Consider the following 23,747-nt stretch of genomic DNA (forward strand, 5'->3'; position numbering starts at 1 on the left):
ATAATATTCCAATCAGATCCGAGTAAATCGAATCTGATTTATTACAGACCTAGTAAATTCTTGATTGACCAATCTCATGCAATCAATCATCAACCAAAACTTTATCCAAATGGTTGTAAAAAAAAACATCACACGTGTATTTTGTGACCAACAAAAAAAAAAAGTAGATTCTTTCGGTACCAAAAAAGTAAACGTAACAGATAACGACGAATTAATCACTGTCCACGTGTCCCATATCAGATATACTGAATTTAATAATAAATTAATTAAATAAATAAAATAGAATTAAATTCTTATCTCCACAAATTTCAGAAACCTAAAAAAGAAAAAAATTCTCAAGCCCTATAAATAATCATTACCCATTGTCATATATTTTATCCACCATTCCTTAGTTTTGAACTGTCAGTGTGTGTACTGTGTGTGAGCCGACTATTATATATATATATAATATATATATTATTATTAATTATTATGCAGACGTCACTTATGACATCATCAAGGCTAGCATTTTTGCTGGTGATTACAATTTGTAGTTGTAATTATGCTTCTGTTGAAAGTGTGAGCAGACGCAGTTTGTTAGGCAATGGCCTTGCCTCCACTCCTCAAATGGGGTAATTATATTTCATTTTTTATTTATATATGTATATAAATATATGTTTTTCACTAATTTTATCATATGGGTTTTTTTAATATAAATATATTATGTGTGTTTTAATAATTTAATCATAAGGGTTTGGTTTTTTTTTTTTTTTTTTTAGTTTTTATGTTAGTGTTCTTGATTTCTTGAATTGTTCTTCTTGATCTGTTTATCTTACAAAGTTAATTAAAAGAGAACAATATTGATTTATTTATAAACCATTTATTTATTAATATGTATATACATTCTTTTATTTTTTTTTTTCAAGGTGGAGTAGTTGGAATCATTTCGGTTGTTCGATTGACGAAGAAATGATTAGAGAAACAGGTAAATCTATTTTCTTTTCATTCCATGAATTAATTTCAAATATAAAAAAAATATATTTATATATGTATATATAATTCATCAAGTGTTGTATTAAATCTAAATATGAACTTATTTTGTTTTTATCAGCTGATGCTCTGGTATCAACCGGCCTCTATAAGCACGGTTATAAATACGTAAACATCGGTATGTCCTATAAGCACGGTTATAAATTCGAGTTCATTAAGCGTAGTGCATTGCGCTATTAAACGATTGCTGATTTCTTCGGTTTTTTTTTTAATTAATATTAGATGATTGCTGGGCTGAACTCTCCCGTGATGACGAGGTTCGTTATTGATGATATAATTATTCGTTTTCTCGATTTTTTTTCCGTGGTTTGTTATTTACTATTGATGTGGATCGATTTTCAGGGTAAGTTAGTTCCGAAAAAATCGACGTTTCCGTCTGGTATGAAGGCTTTGGCTGATTATGTTCACAACAAGGGACTTAAGCTGGGAATATATTCAGATGCTGGGTAAAAAAAAAAAGAATTACTATATTAAGAACATTTGTCGAATATATATGTATACACGTATAGTATTTTATTGCTAAATCGAGCACGTAAATCGCCATTGCAGATATTTGACCTGTAGCAAGAAAATGCCTGGTTCACTGGGATTCGAGGAACTAGACGCGAAAACCTTTGCCGAATGGGTAAAAAAATCTTACATTGTTATTATTTGTTAATTGGTATATATCATAATAGGATTTCATAATTTTACGAGGAAGCTAAATAAATTAAATGTCGTTTTTTTTTTATTTGGCAGGGCATAGATTATCTTAAGTACGATAACTGTAACACCGATGGATCAAAGCCAACCGCTCGGTAATAAATCTCTTCGTTAGAGAAATTTGGTATAAACACGGCTACCATTTTTGTCACATTCTTCTAATTTTTTTTTTCCTCGATTTGCAGATATCCAGTGATGACGAGAGCTCTGATGAAGGCCGGCCGACCCATCTTTTTCTCACTCTGCGAATGGTGATCACTTGTTCCCTTGTAAAATTATATATAAATTTCAAGATTTTGTAGGGGTAATTTAGTAATTTTCCGAAACGGATACTTGATATAGTAATTGTTGTTCTTATATAAAAGCCTCGATTTATTACTGGTTTTAGGCTACAGAATAGTTAGAGAAGGTCATCGTTTACTACTACAGTTTGTTTATGCAAAATCTTCGTGCTCGTGATTTTTGAAACAGGGGAGATTTGCACCCGGCTTTGTGGGGTTCTACCGTCGGAAACAGTTGGAGAACAACAAACGATATTGCTGATAATTGGGATAGGTAATATTAATCATCTCTTTTTCAATATTATTTGAACCTCGGTTTTTTTTTTCTTCTTTTAATCCAAAATCTTCGTTTTTTGAATTTTTCGAATCTCCATTAGCATGATATCCAGAGCAGACGAGAACGAAGTTTACGCAGAATATGCAAGGCCTGGTGGCTGGAATGGTTAGTATTTATAATTTAAATAATAATATATACAATATAAGGTTTTAAACTTTTCATTAGCTCGATTTTGTTCTTATTGCAAAATGGTTGATTTTCGATAGATCCCGATATGCTCGAGATTGGCAATGGAGGAATGACGAAAGATGAATACATTATCCATTTTAGTTTATGGGCAATTTCAAAGGTTCTTATTACCGAACATAGAACAATTTATTTATAGAGTTATTAAAAATATGTTTTTCTTACGCTAGTAGCTATGTTAACCTCAGGCTCCTCTCATCATCGGTAACGATGTGAGAAATACAAGCAAAGAAACAATGGAGATTATAGCGAATAAGGAAGTTATAGCGGTTAACCAGGGTAACGATAAAAAATCGTCGAATTATAATTACTCTTTATAGAGTCTCTTTTTCACTTGTCCTGATTTTACTGGTTTATCTTGGACAGACAAATTGGGTATTCAAGCTAAGAAGGTTCGAATGGAGGGTAATCTTGAGGTAATTAATTAATTAATAATCCTGTTTTACGGTAAATTAATATTGACGTGATATTCAATTCTAGGTTTCGTGTTGAAAACTAACATGTGTTTGCTTTTTTAATATAGGTGTGGGCGGGCCCACTTTCGGGCTACAGAGTTGCACTATTGCTGCTTAACCGAGGTCCTGATCGTACCCCCATGACCGGTTACTGGGATGATATCGGTATCCCTCCAAGCAGTACTGTAATTGCAAGAGACCTGTGGAAGGTACACATATACATATACATATAGAAAATATATATATTGGTTTTTACGAGTACCCTTATTTCCTCGTATTTGAATTAGCAATAGACATGGAATATTGATGTTTTATGTTTTGTTTGTTATGTTGGCAGCACAAGACTCTGAAGGAAAGTTTTGTAGGGAATTTGACAGAAACAGTGGATCCCCATTCATGCAAGATGTATATATTGAAGCCAATTGCTTGAGGAATTAATTTCATAGTATTTTTCGTTAAATCAGAAAGAAGAGAGAAAAACTTCATTTTAGAACTATCAGTTTCCGAGTGAATAAAGCTCGAGCGGGGAGAAATAAAATATTTCATGTGGACGTCGAGAACATTATATTTTTTTTTATTGAAAAGCAGTATTTGAGACTGATGTTTAAATTATCAATGTTCAGTACTATCGCTATTACGAGAATTAATACAAGTTCTTCATTATCGATTATTTGCAACTATTATAGATCCAAATGGGAAAATGTTTCGTCACCTTGTTCGTATTCCTCGTCCGGTAAATATGATTCATGGTGAGTGTTGTCTTCAAAAAGAACGGGAGCTTCCCTATTTCCCCAAGAAATCCTGTCATTTTTTGCCACCACGGAAATTATCTTATCCTTGATGCAATCCTCAAGAACGTTATTTTTGTTTTCTTGCGACTGCAGTCCGAGAAGAGAAAAGCATTCTGTTTGGAAATTCGAGTCGTGCGAAGTCATGATCAAAGCCGAAATGGTTTTGGCAAGATCAGGTGCGTAACTGCAGATCTGCAAATAGAACGATAAAAACCTCAACTTCCGGCAAAAAAAACATCGTTGCTCATTGTCCATTTAGAAAGAAGAATGTATATTAGGCAGCGTAATAGAAGACAGAAAGTATGATCAAATAACCCCGGAAGTATATTGATTGGTAGTCATATATTAAAGCTGCAGCTAGAGTATAATCGTTGTACCTTGACTGCACGCTCACTGAGTAAGACTCCTGCATTACTTTTCTTCAGTGCCGTCAATGCAAGCTTGACGGCTTTTCTGGTAAGAGATCTGTCGAGTTGATTGTTCTGTGAGCAAAGCGGAATCATTGGCCTGGGCAGAAAGTTAAGGAACAAAAAAGACAAGCACTGTATATTGACCAAGATTCCATGGCTCTATTACGTATGTACAAACATCACGGTGGGGTGATGCATATTGTCTTTGACAAAATTAAGGATATTGTTTATGATATCTGTGGAGAACAATGTCAATGTGTGAGCGTGGTGGTAAATTCTCCCACTCTAATAATGTGACGCCATCCTGCTCGCCTACACTCTTTAGAACCAGCCCGAATTTCTTCCATTCGATGCTGATCAGAGCATCGAGAGATGCTTGTGACATTGAGCAGGGTGAGAAATCTCTGAAGTACAAAACCTAGATTCAGAAATAAAATAAGTGATTAAAGGTAAACCCAAAGGGTCCTTTTGTATGTAGAAAATATTTTATCGTCTTAGAGTAGACCAGATAAAAGTTTAGAGCATGGTAGAAGAAAGCTTAACAAGATGCAAGCCTTGGAAAATATTCAGGACAAGGTTTGTAATTCTTCCGGGAAACTGGAAAGAGAGACATTTTTACTAGGATGGGGTGTAGCAATAAGCTCAAGACGTGTGTCTATGGAAAAATAATTCTGGGTCAATAATTTAGAGATGATATATAAACAACAACAAAAATTCATACTGGCGTAGCTACCAAATGAATTTCTTGGTCAAAACGTCGGAAGTTTTACTGGTGAAGTTAGTTTACGACTGTATGTTGATACATTGTGGCAAAATTGAATGTCGTAATATAATTGCAAATTTTCGAAAAGAATCATTGCTTGCTACGTAAGACAGTTCACATATCCAGAACAAACCTCTGTTCTTGTACCATAATTTCTGAAGCAGGAGGATAAATCTGATGTAGGTATTTCGCTAATGATGATTACAACTTCCATCACCTGTCTGCCACTTTGTCCGTTTGCTCGGCTACAAGCTACCCCAGTGCCAACTTTGAGATTCTTTCTGGAACCCATCTCAAGATAAAATTCAAGTTACAAATTTGTATCGGGTGATATATTTGAAACTGCTGAACAGATAGTTTCACAATCAACAACTGAAGCCCATAAAAAGAAAATAACAAAATACATAAAATAAGTAGTGACACTTGAATGAGTTATTAAATATAAACCTCAAGATGGAAAGATTCAATAAACTGACTTTTGAAATATTCAAAGAGTCAAACATCAATGTTTCCTCAGTATCTAAAGATCTTCATCCGTTGGCCAATGCGCAAATATATCGATTCAAAAATTAGAAGAAAACTGAAGATAATTATTAGAACATACCCAGTTGAGAAGCAAGAGTGGCAAGTTTCAAACAATCTGTTTCCGTGCTTGGAAACATAGTCTTCAAGTCCCAACTTCAGGTAGTCGATATTTGCTAAATGCATAGGTATGGTGCTGCATTCATTATGCAGAACAATATTTTCAGATTGTGATGTTACGCCACCAGTTTCAACCGATAGTTCCACTGCAATTTTCTGGAGAGTACATAAATTATCAATAAGTCAGAAGATAACCTAGCAGCAGAGTGACTGCATAACTAAGACTATGATTCGCACTGTTGTGCAGAAAAAGGTCTATGTTTGATTTTTTGTTTGAAATAGTTTTTAAAGATTTTATTGAATAGACTCCAATTTTGATCTTTAATAATATTATTAATGATGAGAACAATGTTTACGGAATATAAAAAAAAAATAGAGAATCTTAAAAGCTGGTTCAAACTTACAGGCGCTTTCAGAAGAAGCATCTGCAAAACAAATAAGGAAATAAAATTGCATATCAGCAAGAAAGTATTTTGGTTAGCCTCCCACACAAAGTAGATCTGGAAAATGTATACTCGATTCGGTCACCCGAACTACATAGATGAGGAATCCCACCTTCCGAATAAAGACGGACATCATTGTGATTAGGCCACCAACTTCTTCATAAATCGACAATGATACTTCAGTTCCACTGAAAAATAATAAAAAGATATTACAAACTGCCAGAACCTGGTCTCATAGCAGTTTCTGTACTAGAAACGAGAGGGACGAAATCACCTGAATTTTGCACCATTCTTTGTTGCAGATGGTAGAGTCATCAGTCTTTTAGAGGAGACAACTTCTTTCAAGTCATATTTCATATGATGTATTTCTTTATCAGAAATGCCTTCAGTGAGAAGACGTGAATTTATTAAGGATGGAACTAACATGAAGAATAGCTATGAGGCTCCGTTCTTGCTTTATTCACTTAATGACTTTTAGCAGTATTACCACCCTGATGGTTTAGAGTGAAAGACATGCATAACTAATAAAATTCACCATGCGTACAATATATGTTCGATATTATATCAACAACTGCATATTGGTCCTCCTAATTTGCCTTGATTACTATTGAAGTTTTCTTTTTTTCTTTTTTCCACGGAGGTGTTTATTTTAATTTTACACACAAGTACCTCAATATTCTCTTATCTAATAAATCTTAATTCTTAACCACTGATTATTCCTCCTTAACGTCCTTATACATCATAGCTAAGGCATTTCCGTATTTACGAATGTTGCCTAAGTTTTCAATCAAACACCAATATTACTAAGACAGAATACATATACCATCAACTCTGCCACAAGTCCAACTCCATCATTGTGAAATATGTTCAACACTTATTACCAACCATTAATGCCAGGTCTTTACTTCTCAATTAGCTTACACTATGTTTCATCATACTGAAACTTTGATAAGCATATAACGCACTCATCTATTAAACAAAAGAAAACTATTTTGAAATTGAACTTACTTGTGGTAGCAATGCAAAGAATTCCATCTGCAATCAGTGACACAACTTGTTAAAAAATTATTATTGGAACAAAATGGTGAAATACCGCCGCAAATTAGATCAGGAATAGTAAAGAAGTCCATATGAGTTGGGAGCAGTGGAGATGATTCATTGGAAGACTGTTACAGATATAGGACAGTATATAATACCAGTAACGAGCACATCAAAGATCAGCCGCCCTTTTTTTTCTATTACCAATCCAATCGAGAAAAGGATAAATAATTGAAAGAAAATACCAAAGGAAGCAGAGAAATGCAGTTAGATCACCATAGATACTCAAATTTACTTAGATGAGATTCATTGGTCAAACATCCCGAAATGCACGAATAAACTAAGAGATGATCATAGAGTTTTATAGTAAACAGGTAATCATGAAACTAAAGATAAACAAAGAATAAGTATAATAAACCACTAATACAGGCAAAATAACAAAGCAAAAAACATTTTCAGCTGAATATTCAGGACACAATAAAAAAAATGACAAGAGTTGAATGTAATTAAATAGGACCTGCAACGATAAATGATGTGCACGACAGCTCTGATTAGGAGAAAGTTCTTGTTGAACATGATGAACCAGTAATTTAGCAATATCTCTACTTACCCCATTTGCCATCCAAAATTGGGTTGTTCTGGTACTTCAATTGCTGAAATTCCTCCAAAGTGCTTCCAATGCCTGTATCCGAAACTGTTGAAGAAAAAAAAACATGCATAAAACATTAACTTTTCAATCATTGTCACTAATCACTCTTCAATGAGTCCTGCAACTCTATTATATATCCGTCCCATTCAATATTTTGTAAAACTCTGATCAAACTTCTTCGCGTCCAACTAATATAGTCACACGAAAATGATCTATTTACATTTCTACTAGCGCCATAAACAACATATATAAGCCAAATCTAGCTACGAATTATTCCAGAAACACACTTCTATAAATCATAAATTAATACGGTGAAAATTAAATTTTAACGAATCTAGAAATATGGAGAAATTTTAACCACTTAGCACAATTTATTTATTTACTGAAACACATTACAAACACGGATTCATGATTGTGTATTGCACCAGCCACAGAGAATACGCAAACAATTCAGGACTTGTTCATTCTACCACACAGAATCCAAACCTAATTATTCGAAATTACAACAATTCGATTCGTAAATAGATGTGCCATGTATACCTGAGATTCGAACGAGAGGAGGCGCGGGTTTGAGAGAAACCGATAGTCTGCAGAGTTCGTCTACGATGCGGCATCTCCGAAACGCGCAAGAAATTAACTGAGGTAAAAGGAAAGTGAAATCACATCAGACGAATTGTCGAGCTGTAAATTTCGTAATCGGACGTAATTGATAGCTTACAACTCACGAATTTACAGAGATCTTCCACAGAATTTACTTCCATTTGGAGAGAGAAAGAGGGGGGGTTCCCGCGTAAGTTGCTGGTGAAATAAAGCGGATGACTGCGAGTTTCAAAAAAAATCAGATATTTAAACATGTGTATAACCGTTGAAATACTGAGAGGTTTATTTGATGCAACACACGGTAAATACACGAGACAATTATTAACCATTGATTTGTATAGAATCACACACATTCATATCATATTGTATATATGTTTAGTGGATGGTTATTTAACCATGTCAATAGTTATAAATTGTCCGATGTAGCATCTTAGTGACCCGTTCTCTAGATCTCTCTCTCGAAGGAACATTTTTGGAATACGTGTTTTATTGAAATAAACAATATTGAAAAACATTTTGAAGGAAATAAACAGTAAATGTTATTGAAATCATGTTCGGTCAGAACACGTACGTCTTTATAAGCAGTAACATTTGTTAAAGTGGAAAAGAAGTGTATTTGTAATAATTTCGCATGAGTGATGGGCATCCAGACATTTCGCATGGGTTCGAGAGCTAACTGTAAGCGAAACTTAAAAGAGGGAATGCAGTATCCAAAAGAGATGAACGAGCTAAAACCATTCCTATTAATGGGGAATTTTAATTCATTTGTTTGTATCATATAATGTTATCTTTAGGCATCAATTTCTGAAAATAATCAAAAAACTTCTGTAAAAAATATCCAAAAGTTTTAAAAAATCAGAATTTTTCGAAAAGGCTAACTCCGATCTCTTAGTTCCGATTTTACCCCGAGCTTTTTTCCCATCCGTCTCCGATAATTAAGGAAACGATGAAGCACTATATAATGGATAAGAAAATATTCTTAGTGGTAAGTGGCGGTACAACAAATATTGCCAATATAGCCAACTTCTGACATCTCCAAACTCTCTTGCATTACACAATAGCAGAACTCACCCTATGCTATCAAAGTCTCAACTACTGAAGAGTAGTAGCTCTTCCCGTAACATGCCGACACTTTCAATGTTCGGAAAAGATAAAACGAACTACATAAAAATTTAGACAGAAATCAAGATTGTACAAAACCTCTCACTAAACTATGAGACTCTTGTCTCAAAACACAATCATCAACTTCACTCAACAAATAACAAGTCGATATTTCGAGTTAAGTAAAAAACCAGTGAGACGGATCCGCATCCACCGACCAAGCAACTGTTGAATGGCAGTAAGTAAGCAGGTTGTCCGTCGGCTAAGGTTTTTTCTTTTTAAGTTAAAGATAAAGAATCGGTCAGTATTTCCATTGAGCATGAATTTACACAGTTTCTGCCACCACTTTGAAGCGCGTAGTTCCAAAATCTGCAGTCAGCAATATGACATAGTCATGATCCAGTATATAGTTCTTGTTACTCATGAAACTTCTTGAAGTGCTAGATTCAGCTCATGTGCAGACTTGGCAATCGAGCCTCCTTTTCTGCAATATGAAACAAAGTTGACTGAATTAGCGATTTGCTCAACAAGCTGAAGTAGAGCATTTTTTCATGAGAAATAATGAAATACATACCTGGAAAGGTGAGGCAGGGAGCGTTTTACTTTCTCAAGTTCCGTATAGCAAAGATTGCAACGCTCAAGCCTTGAGACAACAGAAAGTGAAAGCAGATCTTCCATAATTAGATGATTTGACGAACCAGTGATAATGGAAATAACGATAGTAGTTGTAATAATAGTTGCAAATGTAATTGCTGACAAGCATATTCAAGGGAAGAAACAACCGAACCTTTGCTCCGCCTCAATGTCTACACCGACAGATGATGGCGCGGACAATGAAGAATATATTACAGAGCCAAATACTCGCACAAGTTTTAGCAGCATATCCAGTGCAATATCTTGATGCCTGCATATAAATAAATAAATAAATAAATAAATAAATAAATAAATAAATAAATAGTTCATTAGGTTTAACAAGATCAACTGAAGTTGTCACAGATTTTTGAACCACTAGACAAAACAACAACTGCGTGAAAGATAAAATCACCAAGAAATGGCACCAATAATTCATCTTGTAAATCAAAAAAATGCCCAGCTCACCAACTAACTGATTCTAAGAGACAAAGGGCTTGCTAGCTCATACCGTACGGCCTATGGCTTATGCAGTACAGAATAGTTTATTCATAGCAAACAGTTAGCAACAAAACTGGTAAAGAATTCGTACAGATACCCGGTACAAAAGGTATGTGGTAGTAAATTTTTGATGAAATGCAAAGATTTTTCTTCCTAAGGAAAAGTTTCAAGTGTCAGGCTTCGTTTAACACATGTGCCACAGGGTCAGAGTCATTTAGATGTTTCACAGAACCAGTAAACTGTGAAGTTCTTCATAAATCATTTATTATCTTTCAGTAAATACTTTATCTTCAATCCCAATAAATCAGACAAAAGTCCTGTTCTTCGTATAGCTAGAATGATTTTGGGTCTGCAGAAATTCCATCCAAATATTATATATCTTTCAGCCAAGTGTATCCATTTTGTGAAATAGGCAAAAAGGAAACAAACTTAAAGAGGAATTGGGCCATATTGTTCTTGCATAATATATTCAGTTTTTTTATTATTTCAGTATTTTCACACACACACACACATGCACGCACAAAAGATCCTGCTTTTACTAAGAGACAGATTGGTTGAGGAGCCTCTGAAGACGACGAGGATGCAGAATCAGAAGTGCTAAAACATCAAGTAGATAGTTTACTTACCTATCCATATCACTTTCTATAAGTCCTGACAGGAGTGGCAAAAGACAAGAACAAATATCTAACGTGACCATATCAGTTTTTTCTGCCAAAAGGCACATAACGTCAGCAAGCACCTGAAGAATGAAGAAAAAGAACATGATTACTTCATAATTAACTGGTTAATGTGAAATTCTCATTACAAGTTTGAGATTATACTGCTCATCATTGAAATGAGAGGCGAGTTAATTTTTCACCCCCATTCTGGAATTAAGAAGAGTACACTCACACTATGATCGCCCATCTTGTTGATTGCACCAAGGGCCCCTTTGATATCATGCCTTTGCCAGTAGTTGAGGACTACCTGAAGAAAAAATAAACAAAAAAAAAGAGCAACAATAGTTTAAAACTATTATATTCTGCTCTTACTAAACTACAAGCAGCACAAGGTTTTATACAGACGTTACAATCGAGAGTCTTTGAAAGGTGAAACAAATGCAGAATACTAGAAAAACGTGAGTTTGAGTAGTTTCCAAATAAAATAGTTTAAACTTTAAACAGAACCTGAACCAAGATTTTTATGAAAAATCAAGGGAAACCAAAAGAGAATTTCTAAAATAAACTCAAGTCTGTAATTTGCTTAATTGATCCCACAAAGCTGTCACTAAATGTATATATTTTCTCTATTTTTTTCTTTCCTAGACATTTACAAAACACTTGGTTTGACACTTTTCCCATAGATATCATCTAAACAACTATAATGATCTTTTATACAACTATATGAGTACCTCATTCGACACAATTGACTGCACTAAGTGGTATACCACGGCCTTCGATCATCAGTAGCGAAAGCATTTACCAGAAGTACCCAGAACAAATACAACTTTTACATGAGTATGGATTTACCACTACCAGACTGTGAAAGACGTTCGTTATAGCATATATAAAGGAATCAGAACAACTACTACTCGAAAAGTGTAGGGAAATGCAGCAGAATGATGTGGATTGTGACTCCAAGAATAATATAATATGCAATGAAATACCTGTAGTTTGCTTAAACGAGAATACATTGAGCCAACAAATTGATCATGCAGTTCCATCAAGTCAGCAATAGTATCCTCATCACTAGCAGAGACTGACTCGTTTTCATCAGTTGAAGAAAAGATTCTCTGTTATGATAGATATGAATAAAAAACACTTTAGTTATTCATATATAATATGGATCGTACGGACAAGCATATAAATGTAATTTAAATATAGAGATACAAGTAAACTGGGATGAAATTGACTGGTTTAAACAAAGTTAAAGTAAAGATCAAATATTTTGGAGAATGTAAGTGGAAGTTAAGTTTCTCCAAAAAAGGTTCAGCGAGTACTCACAGCAGTTGATTTCCCAGAGACATTGCTTGAAGCAAGACGTTGCCGGTAAGGACTTCTGCGTTTCTGTTCCCAGGTTGAGACAATTGAATGTGTTCTACCTAATGTAATTAACAAGAATGTTCATAAGCAACAGAAACCATATATTTAAAAGTGTAGTATCAAATTGTTTAAGCAAATTACCCACTTGACAATGTAGTTATACCTCCTTTTTGACCTTCTTCATGAGATGTATCCATATTCATGTTATTCCCGCGAAATTCATCTATGAACAAAAGAAAATTGGTTAACTTAAGACAGCACAAACTATCATGTTGTCACATCCCATATTTGCATATGCATTAGCTGACTTACGAGTTCAAATTGCTATTGGTATCATAAACTTGAAGAATAAATCAGGTGGAAGAAAGTCACTACGGGTATAAAAGACACTAGCCCTGTATATCCAACTATAATATTATCAGCTAATAGAAAAACTCCAGCAGATCGCAAAAGAAAACACGATAGGGCTTTTCACTGTACTATTGACGGTATGGAAGGGCGGCCTAGAATTCAAGTTTTTAGTTTGTCTTTGTTGTTTCCAGCTGCGGTTTCTCACTCGTTATCAACCTAAAGGAACCCATCACTCTTCCAGTTACCTTGCAGTTTTCATCTTTTTTTACTTTGTATAGGTTCTTTATCTGATGTATTTCAATAATCTAAACAGATCAAGTGCGTCTGAACGGTGCATAATCCATACGACCAGGGCACCTTTACCTTACAGTATCATGCACTCTGCAACATGCAGGTTTTGAAGCGATCAGCATGGATGTTCGACTACCAAGAGTTTAAAGGTAAAAAGAAAGGCAAGCATGAAAAAAAAAAGATACATCCAGAATGGTGGTAAGTGAGGATAGACGAGAAGAAAGAACTAAGTCAGCAGGAAAACTTCAATGCCAGTGATTTCAGTTTGCAGTAAATAGGCAATGTTTGTGTGGTGTGTGTACAGTAGGAGGATGAAAATGAAGAGAGCACAAATTAATATGATTCTCTAATTTTCCATATGTTCAAGAAAAATATGATAGCAACAGTTATTGCATTGTCTTCCCGAGTGCCAGAAAAGTAAATGAACACAGCACCTTTAGTAGGAGCAGCATATATTGCAGGGAAAATAGCAATTCTAATAACTGCAAAAAAATAAGGCATCAAGGTAGTTTCCTTTTCCACTTGCTTCCCTCTTCATCATTGATGGTATGCGATGATAATCTAAGAGAAACTTTTCCATATCTACTATACTAATAAATTCGAAGCAACTAAAGAAGGGGATATATCTACGCCAGCAAAAGCAGATGCAGCATGATTTTTAATTTTCGACAGTTGACATAAATTCAAGCCAGATTCATCTCTATTTTTCTTCCATCAGATCATAATAACCATTCACAAAGTTATAATATCAAAGTATAGAAATTTCACTACAATTGTTCTCCTTGTGCTGCACTCGTGGATCGCCCAAAATTTGGCATAACTTCAAGAACATAAATCGCCCACTTTTTCCTCTCAACCCCCACTGACACAGTAGAAACCATCAAGATAGAAAACTTTGTCCACACCATAAAGAAGGTGCACAAAAATCCTAGCAATAGGACCACAAGTGATGCACAAAACAGTGAATTTGCACTCAGACAAGCATGCACGAAACAGTTGTAAAGGAGATAATAAATGTGAGAGAACCATATTTTGATGAAGAAATACATACAACTTTCGTGTTGGTGTCTGCCAAAGGCGTCAGTAGTTGCATTTGTATCAACTTTTCTTGGGATCATAGGCTTGTCATCTTTGATTTTTCTTTCAGCTGCAGCTACTACACTGATGGAGCTCTTAACTGAAGTACCAAAACTCCTATCTGCGACACTTGAATCCATGGTTTTCGGGAACTCGTTATCAGACTGAGAAGAAATATTCCGGCCTTCCATATCATCTCTGGTATTGATAAATTTTCGATGATCAGATTTGGACTGCAAAGGTGGAGGTACGGTTTTTACAGGAACATCATCTTTTCTTGATTCTGTAGCTTGCTCTAGTCTTGTATTTCTAGGCACAACCACTGGCATTACATCAGATCTGTTGAATAATATACTTGCTGCTGATTGGACCTTTGTAGACTGCCGCTTTGGGTTTGTGGCATTGACAACTGCTGATGGATTGTTTTGAGTTGTTTTTTGAACAACATTAAAATTTGACCTTTGAGGAGTGCTCGGAGTGCTGACAGCAGCTTCAGTAGCATGAAGAAGAAAAACATTAAATAGAACTTCAAGAATAAGAACTGGAGAAGGAAAAGCTACGGGGAAAGGGACGCCCAACAAAATCTGTTAATGGGGTGTTGGAGACGAGTAGAAAAAGTACTAATTTAACTACAAATTCAAACGACGAAACAATATAAAAGAATAGCTTACATGTAACTGATTTGGAATCTTTATTAAGATCTGAATTCTGCTGGACAGAGATCCTCGTGAAAGATCTAGTTTCCTTCGCAGAATCAGAATTATGTGAAATGGAAAGCCTACCCAAATTGGTCTTTACGTTGTCCTCTGTCAGTACAGTTGAACCCCCCGAATTAGATTTTGGTTCACAATCACCATTTAACCGAGCAGTACTTCCCATTGCATACGGCTCAATACGCTGGCAACATTGCAAGGTAGCAGACCATTCATGAGTTAAAAATGTTGAACAGAACAAGTAATTTCATGAAGCTAAGATAATGTGTTATACCGATATGTCTACGACCCATACTCCAACACAACTCTGATTATAAGAACATCCCAGAAGCTTCCCTTCATGAACATTCATATCTGATAGCCTGGACCAACCCACATCAACGGTATCGTGACTTCTGATGGGCTCCCATGAGAAAACCTGTAACAATATAAAAGAAACAAAATCAGATAAACCCGATGGTGGTTTAATATATTAATTAAGCAATGACTTCAACATATAGAGCCTACTTTCAAGTTCTCATGCAAGCCACAAAGCAGGGTTCTCCCATCAGGGTTAAAGGTCATGCAGCGCACTCCTGTAGACTGGATTTGAAACAATTCAGCAATAGTTACTCAAAACTCAGGTAACAACTGTTTAGCAGTGTCAAGGTCAAATAAAAAGTGAATGCAATAAATAATAATAGAAAGCTATTTCTCCCAAAAAAAAGAAATAGAAAAAGATGATTAATGACATAAATTAGCAAAACCTCGGGTGCAGTTGAACCAATTAGCTCAAAAGTTTCAAGATCCCAGAATTTCACAGTTCTATCAGCCGATCCTGACAAATCATTAAAAAAAACTATAATTAACTGCTTATACTAAGTTCAAAAAAAGAAAAGCTCAAACAAATATAAACAACAGCTCAAACAATATCTTTCATCATGGTGCATAAGGGTAAAATTATAAGTAACTGCTTATACTTAGTCCAAACCAAGAAAAGCACAAACTCGCTCAATAAGCATAAACCTTCATGCTTACACAAGCAGCCATATTACTGGTAGAAAGTGGCACTCTACACTTCTAGAACCAAAAAAAAAAATTGATGTATAAATGTAATACAAATTGTTATAGTTCATCAGCAAAAGCAAAGTTCCAACTTAAATATTGATACTTGATAGCAATTTGAGCCAGGTGGCAATGGAGAAGCAACTTGGAGAATGACAGCCGTAAGCATCTAGTACATATCTAATTCTTCCTTTCACAACTTCTACGAAAATTGGAGCCTTTCCTTTCTTAAGCTTTCAAAGATCCACCAATAAAATTTTCAACGGACTATGAATGAAAATGGAACAAGCGTTCTAATTTGCGAAATGCAGCAAATCATGATCTGACCTGTTTGGGACATATTATTTTTTTCTGAATCTATCCTGCCAAAAAAAACCTATGCATTTAAGGAAATTCCTATATCCTTCTTAGTTCTATTCTTCCATCTATTTGATTAATCTCTACCTATATTCTTCAATTTTCAGCAGGAAAATATTGGCAAAAATAAAAGAAAATTCGATCAACTGTAATCAAAATTGTCAGACAGCAGACTGATAACCACATGATTTTTGCAGATCTAACAGTGCAGAGATAGATTTTCCAACCTGTTGCCAGTAAAAACTCGTGAGGATGGAAATCAATGCTCTGGATTTGACCTTCATGACATTTGAACTCGTGCAAAAGCTTGCCCGCTGTTAAATCCCATAGCTGTATTTTAGGAAAAGAGATAATTAGAGACTCAACCTAAATGTATGCTACATTGTTGTTGTGCAGCAAAAGATCTTACAAATTTAAGGCTTTAAACAATAACTCATATTAAAGTATAACAATACGGAAGAAGAAAAGGAAAAAAAATAGTAAGAAAGTAAAATGGATTGAAATCAATGAATAAGGAAGAAGAGAAGGAAAATGAAGATAGTAGGAAAATAAAGTTGATACAAATAAATAATGGAATAAGAAAAGGAAAAGAAAATATTAAGAACCTGAAAACAATAAGAAAAGAAAAATATTCAATGACATGTACCGATATAAAACATTTAAAATGATGCATGTATCGATAACTTGAGTGAAGAGAGAATACTATATGGACAGCAATTAAAATAAGGTAACTCCGAGAGAATCTCTATAGTTAGAAAAAAACCTTGTTTTCACAATTCAATAATAGATTAATCACAACCAGAAAGGACGGAAATTAAGGGTAAAAACAAGAAGTCGAAGGAAATGACATATCTAACCTTCACGGTGTTGTCCTCACCACCAGATACAACCCATCGCCCATCAGGAGTAAATCTGATAGTATTAACACCTCTAGTATGACCCTTGTAAGTGTGTATACACCCTTTTCTTCGGATATCCCATATTTTTAGATTTGTGTCCAGAGATCCAGATGCAAAGAACTCTCCAAAGGGATGAAAGTCCAACGATATGCAATTTGATCGGTGACCGGTGAGGGTGCGAAGGGCTATCAAAGACATGGAAAAAAGTCAAACACAACAAAGTTTTATGTTTTTATGTGCTTGCTAAATACAATTAGAAAAAATGGGTTTGCAGAAAGCTTACTCTTAGCCTCCTCTAAATCCCAAAGCTTAATGGTCCCACTAGCTGCTCCAGCAGCTACCAAAACCTCCGAAGAATCAAAGCTAACCGAATCAATTCCACTCGAATGACCCGACAAACTCTAATGCATTGAACCATGAACCCATCACCAAATGATGAAAATATAAGAGCAAAATTCTAATTAGTTCCCTATCACAGGTAAATTAGGAGAACATGAAAACAAGAAAATGTAATGATATGCTGGTAGTATAATGAAAACCAACAAAGGAATGATTCCCTCAAGCAACCCCAATTCAAAGCCTCCCTGGAAATGGGTAATGCAGTCTTAAATTATTAAACTGCTTTGACAAAAATCATTTTTGACATGGGAGGTACCGACAATTATGACACTTGTTCGAACCAAAAATAAGGCTCCGCAGAATAGATTATAAAGCCACTAAAAAGAAAAGGCACAGTGGGATATAAACTAACCAGTATGGCATTGGGCTTGCCGATAGCCCAGAGATTGACCTTGTGATCTTCTCCTCCAGTGACTAGAACTCTTGATGATTTCCTCCCGATCTTTAGGCAGTTCACACTTGCAGAATGTGCTACAAATTCCTCTATAGCAATCATACTGTTAAGGATTCCAAATTAACAGGTCATCTTTTATATTCTACTACTATTCCTTAAGCACATCTGTTTGCATTGCCACTAAATGGTTGAAATTAAAGTTTATTATTGGACAGTAATCACGGAGGTTGCTTATCATCAGTAGGCGTGTACCCAACATCCGTGTTTCTTTTTTTTTCTCAATAATTGCATGGGAGGTTCATTAGTATATAGAATTCCAACAAACGCTGTTACTTCTTGATTCAGTTAATGGAATATATGCAATAATGCAGACTTTCGACCTCGATACTCTCGATAATCTTGTCATCAGCCCTCAGAAACCAAGAGTACACATGCAAAAACTATCAACTTTAGTTAGCATTCATTTAGTCATAACTGATCACATCGTCATCACCTGTTCTACTTTAATATGCTGCAAATCTCCACATTCAACTAATGCAAAATTTTGCATTTGATTAAAAGTAGTACCTTGCAACAATTATCTAATGCAAACCAAGACAGATTTACAATTTTTCATCATAGGTTATTTTCCTTCTTTTTTAATGTTTTTGTGATTTTGCAACATGATGTCCATGCTTGCACAGTCTACCCAATCAGTTTCACCTAATCACAAAAGCATCAAACACATATTGTAGATAAACAAAAACATCTTATTCACACAATGAAAGAGGAAAAAGTACTTATAATGGAAATCACTTTCTCCTACTATCAATCTCTAACAACGTGAAGTCACATTTTTTAGCTGACACTCCTGAAATTTTGCCCTAATTTTTATATGATGTGCTATTCATGCTCAAGTGGTATATTCACCAAATTAACACGCGCGCACACACAAACACACACACGTAAAGTAATTCTTCTTCCACCGGATCCAACCAAAATTCACCGCACAGCACTGCATTCCAGTTTCCAAATCTAATTCCATATCCTAAATCTTTAAAAGGGGGAAAAAAGTAAAAGAAAAGGGAGAATCGGGGAAATGGAAAGATAGCAAATGAAACTATTGGACGTCATTAAAAAAAAGGATACGTAGCTTATAAGCTCGTTTGGTGGTGGTCGCCATCTCAGAACTTCGCAACTGAAAATCAAAATGCCCAAAACCCTAGCACAACCTCCAGCTCAGCGGCAAACAATTGTCGACAGTGCAGCAGATCCCAAGCAAAAAAATCCCGTCAGCCACATTCACATTCCTACAAATGCCTAGCAAATTACGACCGCTCACGTCATGTTCGACGAAATGACTGAACCAGTTTCTCAGATTCCTCTTCCTTGTTTCTGGGGACGAATATCTGGAGCGTAAATGGGCAAAATTACACCAGAAAAACAACACTTGAAGGCTGCAAGCAGAAGGGTTACCACGGATACACAATGTACCCCTCCACTGCAAGAAAATTCAAACAGTATTTCTGTTGAGAGAGAGAGAGATTGGTGGAAGACGACGAAGATGGATTCTTTTCCAGATCCCAGCTCCAAAATTACTCTGGATTATAACTTCGCAGCCTCGAATTCGAAGATCTCTGCAGTCAATTTTTGAATTCTGGTACTGTGAGGGACTGCTGGTGAAAAAATTTGGTTTTGGGGATTTGAAGTTTGAAAAGGTGGATCAAACGTATTTAGAGGGTGTTCGGTTCTTTTTATTTTGCAAAAATAATTCTTTCTTTTTTTCTCTCAAATAAAAAAGATAAAAATAATAAAAAACTATTATTTATTTCACAAATAATTAAGTATGTCATTAATTATTATTTTTTAAACATGTAAAATATTTATATACCTAACTTTTACAGAACCCAGTTAAAAAAAATGTCACTGAGTCGAAAGAGGAAATTGCTACCGAATTTTCGAGTTCCACGATGCTAATACGAAAATTTTCCGATTTTTGGAACAATATTTTCAATTTTCAATTTGAAAAGTTCCGATTCACACATGTTTTACCATTTTTTTGTGGCTCAGAATCGGAATATAGATGAAAGACTGATTTTATGTTCGATTTTAATTTCAAAAAATCCAATTATTTTCCAAAAATTAGACTTGTGATGTCACTATTAATTAACTCATGAATGTTCTGCTACCTTTCGAATTTCGTCGATTACGTAGCGAATTTGTTTTACTCTGCAACAAGTTTTTCTATTCACACATCCGAAATTCCGATTATTATTATATTTTTTCATTTTCTTGTGTAACTAGAATTACTATTAATTTTTACTTCCGAAAATTTTGATTTTATTTTTTTTAAATCCGATAGCGATCTCCAATTCTAATCAGAACAAGTATGGTTCCACACAAATATAATTTAGTTGAATGGATTCAAAAATGATCATAATTACACTAATAATGTTTTATATATTCAAACTATCATGTATGTGTATATTAAGTTGATAACCATTTTTCATCTAAGTTTTCTAACTTTTAAAAAGAGAGCGAAATAAATAAATTGGTGCAATTTTTTTGTATCAAAAAAACTAAATAAAATAATGTAGTTGGTGTAATGAAAGTGAATTTAATACATTTTTTTATATTTGGAAACATGTCATCCACTCTCTTCATGCATTAGATTCTTTATTTTATTTTATGGATAATATTTGTATTTGGAAACATGTCTTTCATCAATCATTGTTCTAAAGTTCGCTAAAAAGAATCTCTTGTTGTTTGATTATATATAAATTAAATTAAATGCAACAAAATTGTAAAATTTTATAATTTGGAGTCAAGCCACTCATTCGAAATTAATCTACATTCAAATTTCAATAGTAACTAAATTATTAAATCAGATAAAAATCATAATTATTAGAAATTGTTGATATAAATTATTTATGATTATAGAAAGTTGAACAAATTTGTTGGTTTTGACTGGGACAATCTTATAATTTACCGAAACTATTTACTTTGGCTTTGTTGTGTTAACAAAAAAAACATAATTATCATAAATAAAGATGTGATGAAAATCACATAAATCACCCAAAATGTGAACAAAATCATCCCAAAATATGATAAAATTGCACAAATAACCACCAAAAATATCAAAAAATCATGTTACATCGCGATATGGAGTGATATTTACGGACGATCAATACATATGTTGATTGTTGAGTTATATCATTTTTATAACAATTATATCGTTCACGATATCGACTATATTATATACTCGTGTTTTTATAAAAGAAAACAAAGTATAATGCAATCAACGAATATTAGAAAGTATCAATTTCAAACAAGCTATGAAATTCTTGAATCCAACGAAAAATCTCTAATTATCCATGAAAATGATAATAAAATAAAATAAAAAGGTAGTCATAGAAAATAGTATTTAATTTGTCTATGATGTTTTAGTGCATTTAAATCACAATACACTTGCATGAATTAAAACTTCTGAAATTCATCAAACTCGGGTCCGTCAAAGGAGCCTTCTCCACGACCATAATTGCACGACATATATGCATTGTTGACAGTCGTCGATCCACCTAATTCTTCCTCGTCTTCCACTGTGCCAGCAGCAGGCGGCGGTAAGGGGACATAATACCCCATCGTCGGCGCCGCCGGTGGTGCTGGTGGTGGCGGCGACCGCGCCATATGAGCACCTTGCGGCTGCTGATGGTGAACGAAGCCACCAGTATCGTCGTCACGCCAAACGAACCGCCCCAACTGATTCATGGAGCCGCTCTCGAGGTCCTGCTGGGCTCGATGTTTGTTGAGGAAAATGATGAGGGGCTCTATGTAGTCGCCGAAACCCAGCGACGTCATTGCCGCCAGCACGTCCTCCGGCGTGACGGTTTTTCGATAGTCACGGTGGCATCGGTTGTTCGCCTCAGTAGTAATGAAGTTGATGAACTCGGAGACGCACACCTGGATGGCCTCCTTTGCATCGTCGGCGATATTAACGTGGACGGGGAGGACACACCGCATGATGCGAGTGATATTTGTTGTCGGCATGTATTGGTTCGCCTCTCTTTTGACGCCTTGTTGTTGCTCTTGGTTTACCTCTCCGAGCATGTCATTGATTGGGGCGGCGGGGATGGTGGCGCCCCATTCCCTAATGACAATGCCTGGAATAATATTTTTTAAATTTACAAAATAAAATATATGCGATATAGGATCGACATATGCAATGCAATAAAGAAAAAGTAATATTTTTCAAAACTATAAAAGTGAAATAAATTTAAAAACTCGAACTTATTCAAAAAAAACATGTATAAAATTGAGTAGCCAGTTTTCTGTTAATTGTTGTTTGTGTTTTATATATGACCATCTTTTATTATCGTCATCGCGTACATAAAGTAGAGCATATTGGTGTGAAGAAATTATAAAGTGGTTGGATTTTTATCCAATAACTAACACAAACATATTATGTAAAAATCAAGTACAAAAAAACTCACTTTTATTGCACTAATCTCTCACACACTGTAATATTCTATTATATTTTATATTGCAATTCATGTTTTATTTTATTTAAAACAACTATATATATGAAAATATTGATGATGTGATTAATATACAAAAACCATTTATTGATAAATGAAATACAATTATATAATACATATATGAAATAAATATTCATCGAATTGACTAAAAAACTGAGGATTATATTGAATTAATTTCCTTTTTTTTATCACAACCAATTTTATCCACATTAATTAGAACCCTTTCTGATTTGATCCGTATGGGATCACATTTTTTTTGTGATGAAGTAAAGAATTGCTCTTAATTGTGAAAAAGTGTTAATTGAATTATATTAAAGTACTAATTACAATGCATTGGATTATTTAAAAAAATAAAAAGAAATTAAGATGAAACAAGGAAAATTGAAATCCAATGACTACATGAACAAAATTAAATTTTTTTAATTAACGTTTGATCTATGCTAAACAAAAAATTAAAAATATTATAAATAATAAAAAAAATGTTAAACATAAAAGAAATCTAAATAGAATGAGTTACGCGAAAGCGATAAAATAAATAAACAAAATCATATTTTTATGCAATTCACGCAAGAAGATCCATGAGATCCATGAAGCATTAAAAAAAATTATGAATTTGAACCACATCAAATCGATAGAATACTGATTTGTGAAAAACAAAAATTAAAGGAGTAATAATAAAATTAAAAAAACTATGTTTGTCAAATATAAAAGAAATCAGAACAGAATGAATGACGGAAGGGAGAAAAAAATCGTTTTTTTATTCAATTCACGCAAGGAGATCTGTGAAGCATCAAAAAGATTTCTGAACTTAAATCGCACAAATGTGCTAATAAAAGATCGATTATCAAAAAAAAATCCAACGAATTAACACGTATTTTTTAATGCGACAAATAAGAAACGTGAACATAAAAAACACAAATCTATGCACATTGTTAATATAGATTTAGTCTTAAAAACAAAATATTAGGAAAAATTAGTGCAATTTTTACCAGATGCGTGTGCTCTTCTGGTGTACTTATGTTCTATGTTTGAGCTTTCTCCTCTCTCCATTTCTTCAAGTTTTACTTTTGATTCAAACTGTGTATTTTTTTTCACCTTTTCTCTTTTATTCACACAAACGTAGCAAAAA

The 23,747-nt window shown here is 34.3% G+C and overlaps 4 protein-coding genes across 6 annotated transcripts; 1 reads left to right on the forward strand and 3 right to left on the reverse strand.

Annotated features, from left to right (window-relative positions):
- The first annotated feature begins 382 nt into the window (after positions 1-382).
- Positions 383-3,660, forward strand: LOC105966143 (alpha-galactosidase 1). The gene is made up of 15 exons (XM_012990701.2): positions 383-611; positions 906-964; positions 1,091-1,147; positions 1,252-1,286; positions 1,372-1,475; positions 1,579-1,654; positions 1,768-1,826; positions 1,917-1,982; positions 2,203-2,286; positions 2,390-2,454; positions 2,556-2,638; positions 2,724-2,814; positions 2,902-2,951; positions 3,059-3,199; positions 3,328-3,660. The coding sequence occupies exons 1-15, from the start codon at positions 472-474 to the stop codon at positions 3,418-3,420; spliced, it is 1,203 nt and encodes a 400-aa protein (XP_012846155.2). The 5' UTR covers positions 383-471; the 3' UTR covers positions 3,421-3,660.
- Positions 3,538-8,627, reverse strand: LOC105972182 (type 2 DNA topoisomerase 6 subunit B-like). Of its 2 annotated transcripts, XM_088818579.1 has the most exons (12): positions 8,452-8,627; positions 8,267-8,363; positions 7,688-7,771; positions 7,048-7,074; positions 6,314-6,422; positions 6,152-6,227; positions 6,001-6,021; positions 5,559-5,752; positions 5,088-5,235; positions 4,416-4,609; positions 4,159-4,288; positions 3,538-3,973 (listed from the first exon to the last, which is right to left on the reverse strand). In XM_088818579.1, the coding sequence occupies exons 1-12, from the start codon at positions 8,578-8,580 to the stop codon at positions 3,671-3,673; spliced, it is 1,512 nt and encodes a 503-aa protein (XP_088674705.1). In that variant the 5' UTR covers positions 8,581-8,627; the 3' UTR covers positions 3,538-3,670. The 2 variants fall into 2 exon arrangements, with proteins under 2 accessions (XP_088674705.1, XP_088674706.1); XM_088818580.1 differs by lacking the exons at positions 8,267-8,363; positions 8,452-8,627 and having other exon boundaries at positions 6,314-6,530; positions 7,688-7,769.
- Positions 8,628-9,285: 658 nt separating this feature from the next.
- Positions 9,286-19,862, reverse strand: LOC105966127 (katanin p80 WD40 repeat-containing subunit B1 homolog KTN80.4). 2 transcript variants are annotated; one of them, XM_088818583.1, is made up of 18 exons: positions 19,233-19,862; positions 18,063-18,193; positions 17,595-17,712; positions 17,270-17,496; positions 16,640-16,742; positions 15,758-15,828; positions 15,519-15,593; positions 15,286-15,429; positions 14,970-15,195; positions 14,273-14,788; positions 12,743-12,802; positions 12,541-12,638; positions 12,204-12,329; positions 11,450-11,524; positions 11,185-11,297; positions 10,215-10,331; positions 10,002-10,070; positions 9,286-9,911 (listed from the first exon to the last, which is right to left on the reverse strand). In XM_088818583.1, exons 1-18 carry the CDS (start codon positions 19,264-19,266, stop codon positions 9,848-9,850), a joined length of 2,367 nt encoding a protein of 788 aa, XP_088674709.1. In that variant the 5' UTR covers positions 19,267-19,862; the 3' UTR covers positions 9,286-9,847. The 2 variants fall into 2 exon arrangements, with proteins under 2 accessions (XP_088674709.1, XP_088674708.1); XM_088818582.1 differs by having other exon boundaries at positions 12,725-12,802.
- Positions 19,863-21,560: 1,698 nt separating this feature from the next.
- LOC148770450 (uncharacterized) lies at positions 21,561-23,668 on the reverse strand. The gene is made up of 2 exons (XM_088818314.1): positions 23,608-23,668; positions 21,561-22,243 (listed from the first exon to the last, which is right to left on the reverse strand). Exons 1-2 carry the CDS (start codon positions 23,666-23,668, stop codon positions 21,561-21,563), a joined length of 744 nt encoding a protein of 247 aa, XP_088674440.1.
- Positions 23,669-23,747: the final 79 nt, after the last annotated feature.

The sequence above is a fragment of the Erythranthe guttata genome, chromosome 5, assembly GCF_056151865.1.
Source record: "Erythranthe guttata isolate IM_541 chromosome 5, IM_541, whole genome shotgun sequence".
Lineage (NCBI taxonomy): Eukaryota > Viridiplantae > Streptophyta > Magnoliopsida > Lamiales > Phrymaceae > Erythranthe > Erythranthe guttata.

Bases quoted from the DNA above. Each gene is read 5' to 3' on its own strand.
- LOC105966143 (XM_012990701.2), top strand. From the start codon at position 472: ATGCAGACGTCACTTATGACATCATCAAGGCTAGCATTTTTGCTGGTG. The intron at 1,148-1,251 runs GTATGTCCTATA...AATTAATATTAG, and splicing joins TTATAAATACGTAAACATCG to ATGATTGCTGGGCTGAACTC. The intron at 2,952-3,058 runs GTAATTAATTAA...TTTTTAATATAG, and splicing joins GAATGGAGGGTAATCTTGAG to GTGTGGGCGGGCCCACTTTC.
- LOC105972182 (XM_088818579.1), bottom strand. From the start codon at position 8,580: ATGTTTAAATATCTGATTTTTTTTGAAACTCGCAGTCATCCGCTTTAT. The intron at 6,423-7,047 runs GTAAGTTCAATT...TTCTCACTGAAG, and splicing joins TCTTTGCATTGCTACCACAA to GCATTTCTGATAAAGAAATA. The intron at 6,022-6,151 runs GTGGGATTCCTC...TTTGTTTTGCAG, and splicing joins TGTCCGTCTTTATTCGGAAG to ATGCTTCTTCTGAAAGCGCC.
- LOC105966127 (XM_088818582.1), bottom strand. From the start codon at position 19,266: ATGGCGACCACCACCAAACGAGCTTATAAGCTAC. The intron at 15,196-15,285 runs GTATAACACATT...CAATGTTGCCAG, and splicing joins TATGGGTCGTAGACATATCG to CGTATTGAGCCGTATGCAAT. The intron at 9,912-10,001 runs GTATGTATTTCA...TTCATATTGCAG, and splicing joins TCCCTGCCTCACCTTTCCAG to AAAAGGAGGCTCGATTGCCA.
- LOC148770450 (XM_088818314.1), bottom strand. From the start codon at position 23,668: ATGGAGAGAGGAGAAAGCTCAAACATAGAACATAAGTACACCAGAAGA. The intron at 22,244-23,607 runs GTAAAAATTGCA...ATATTATTCCAG, and splicing joins CAGAAGAGCACACGCATCTG to GCATTGTCATTAGGGAATGG.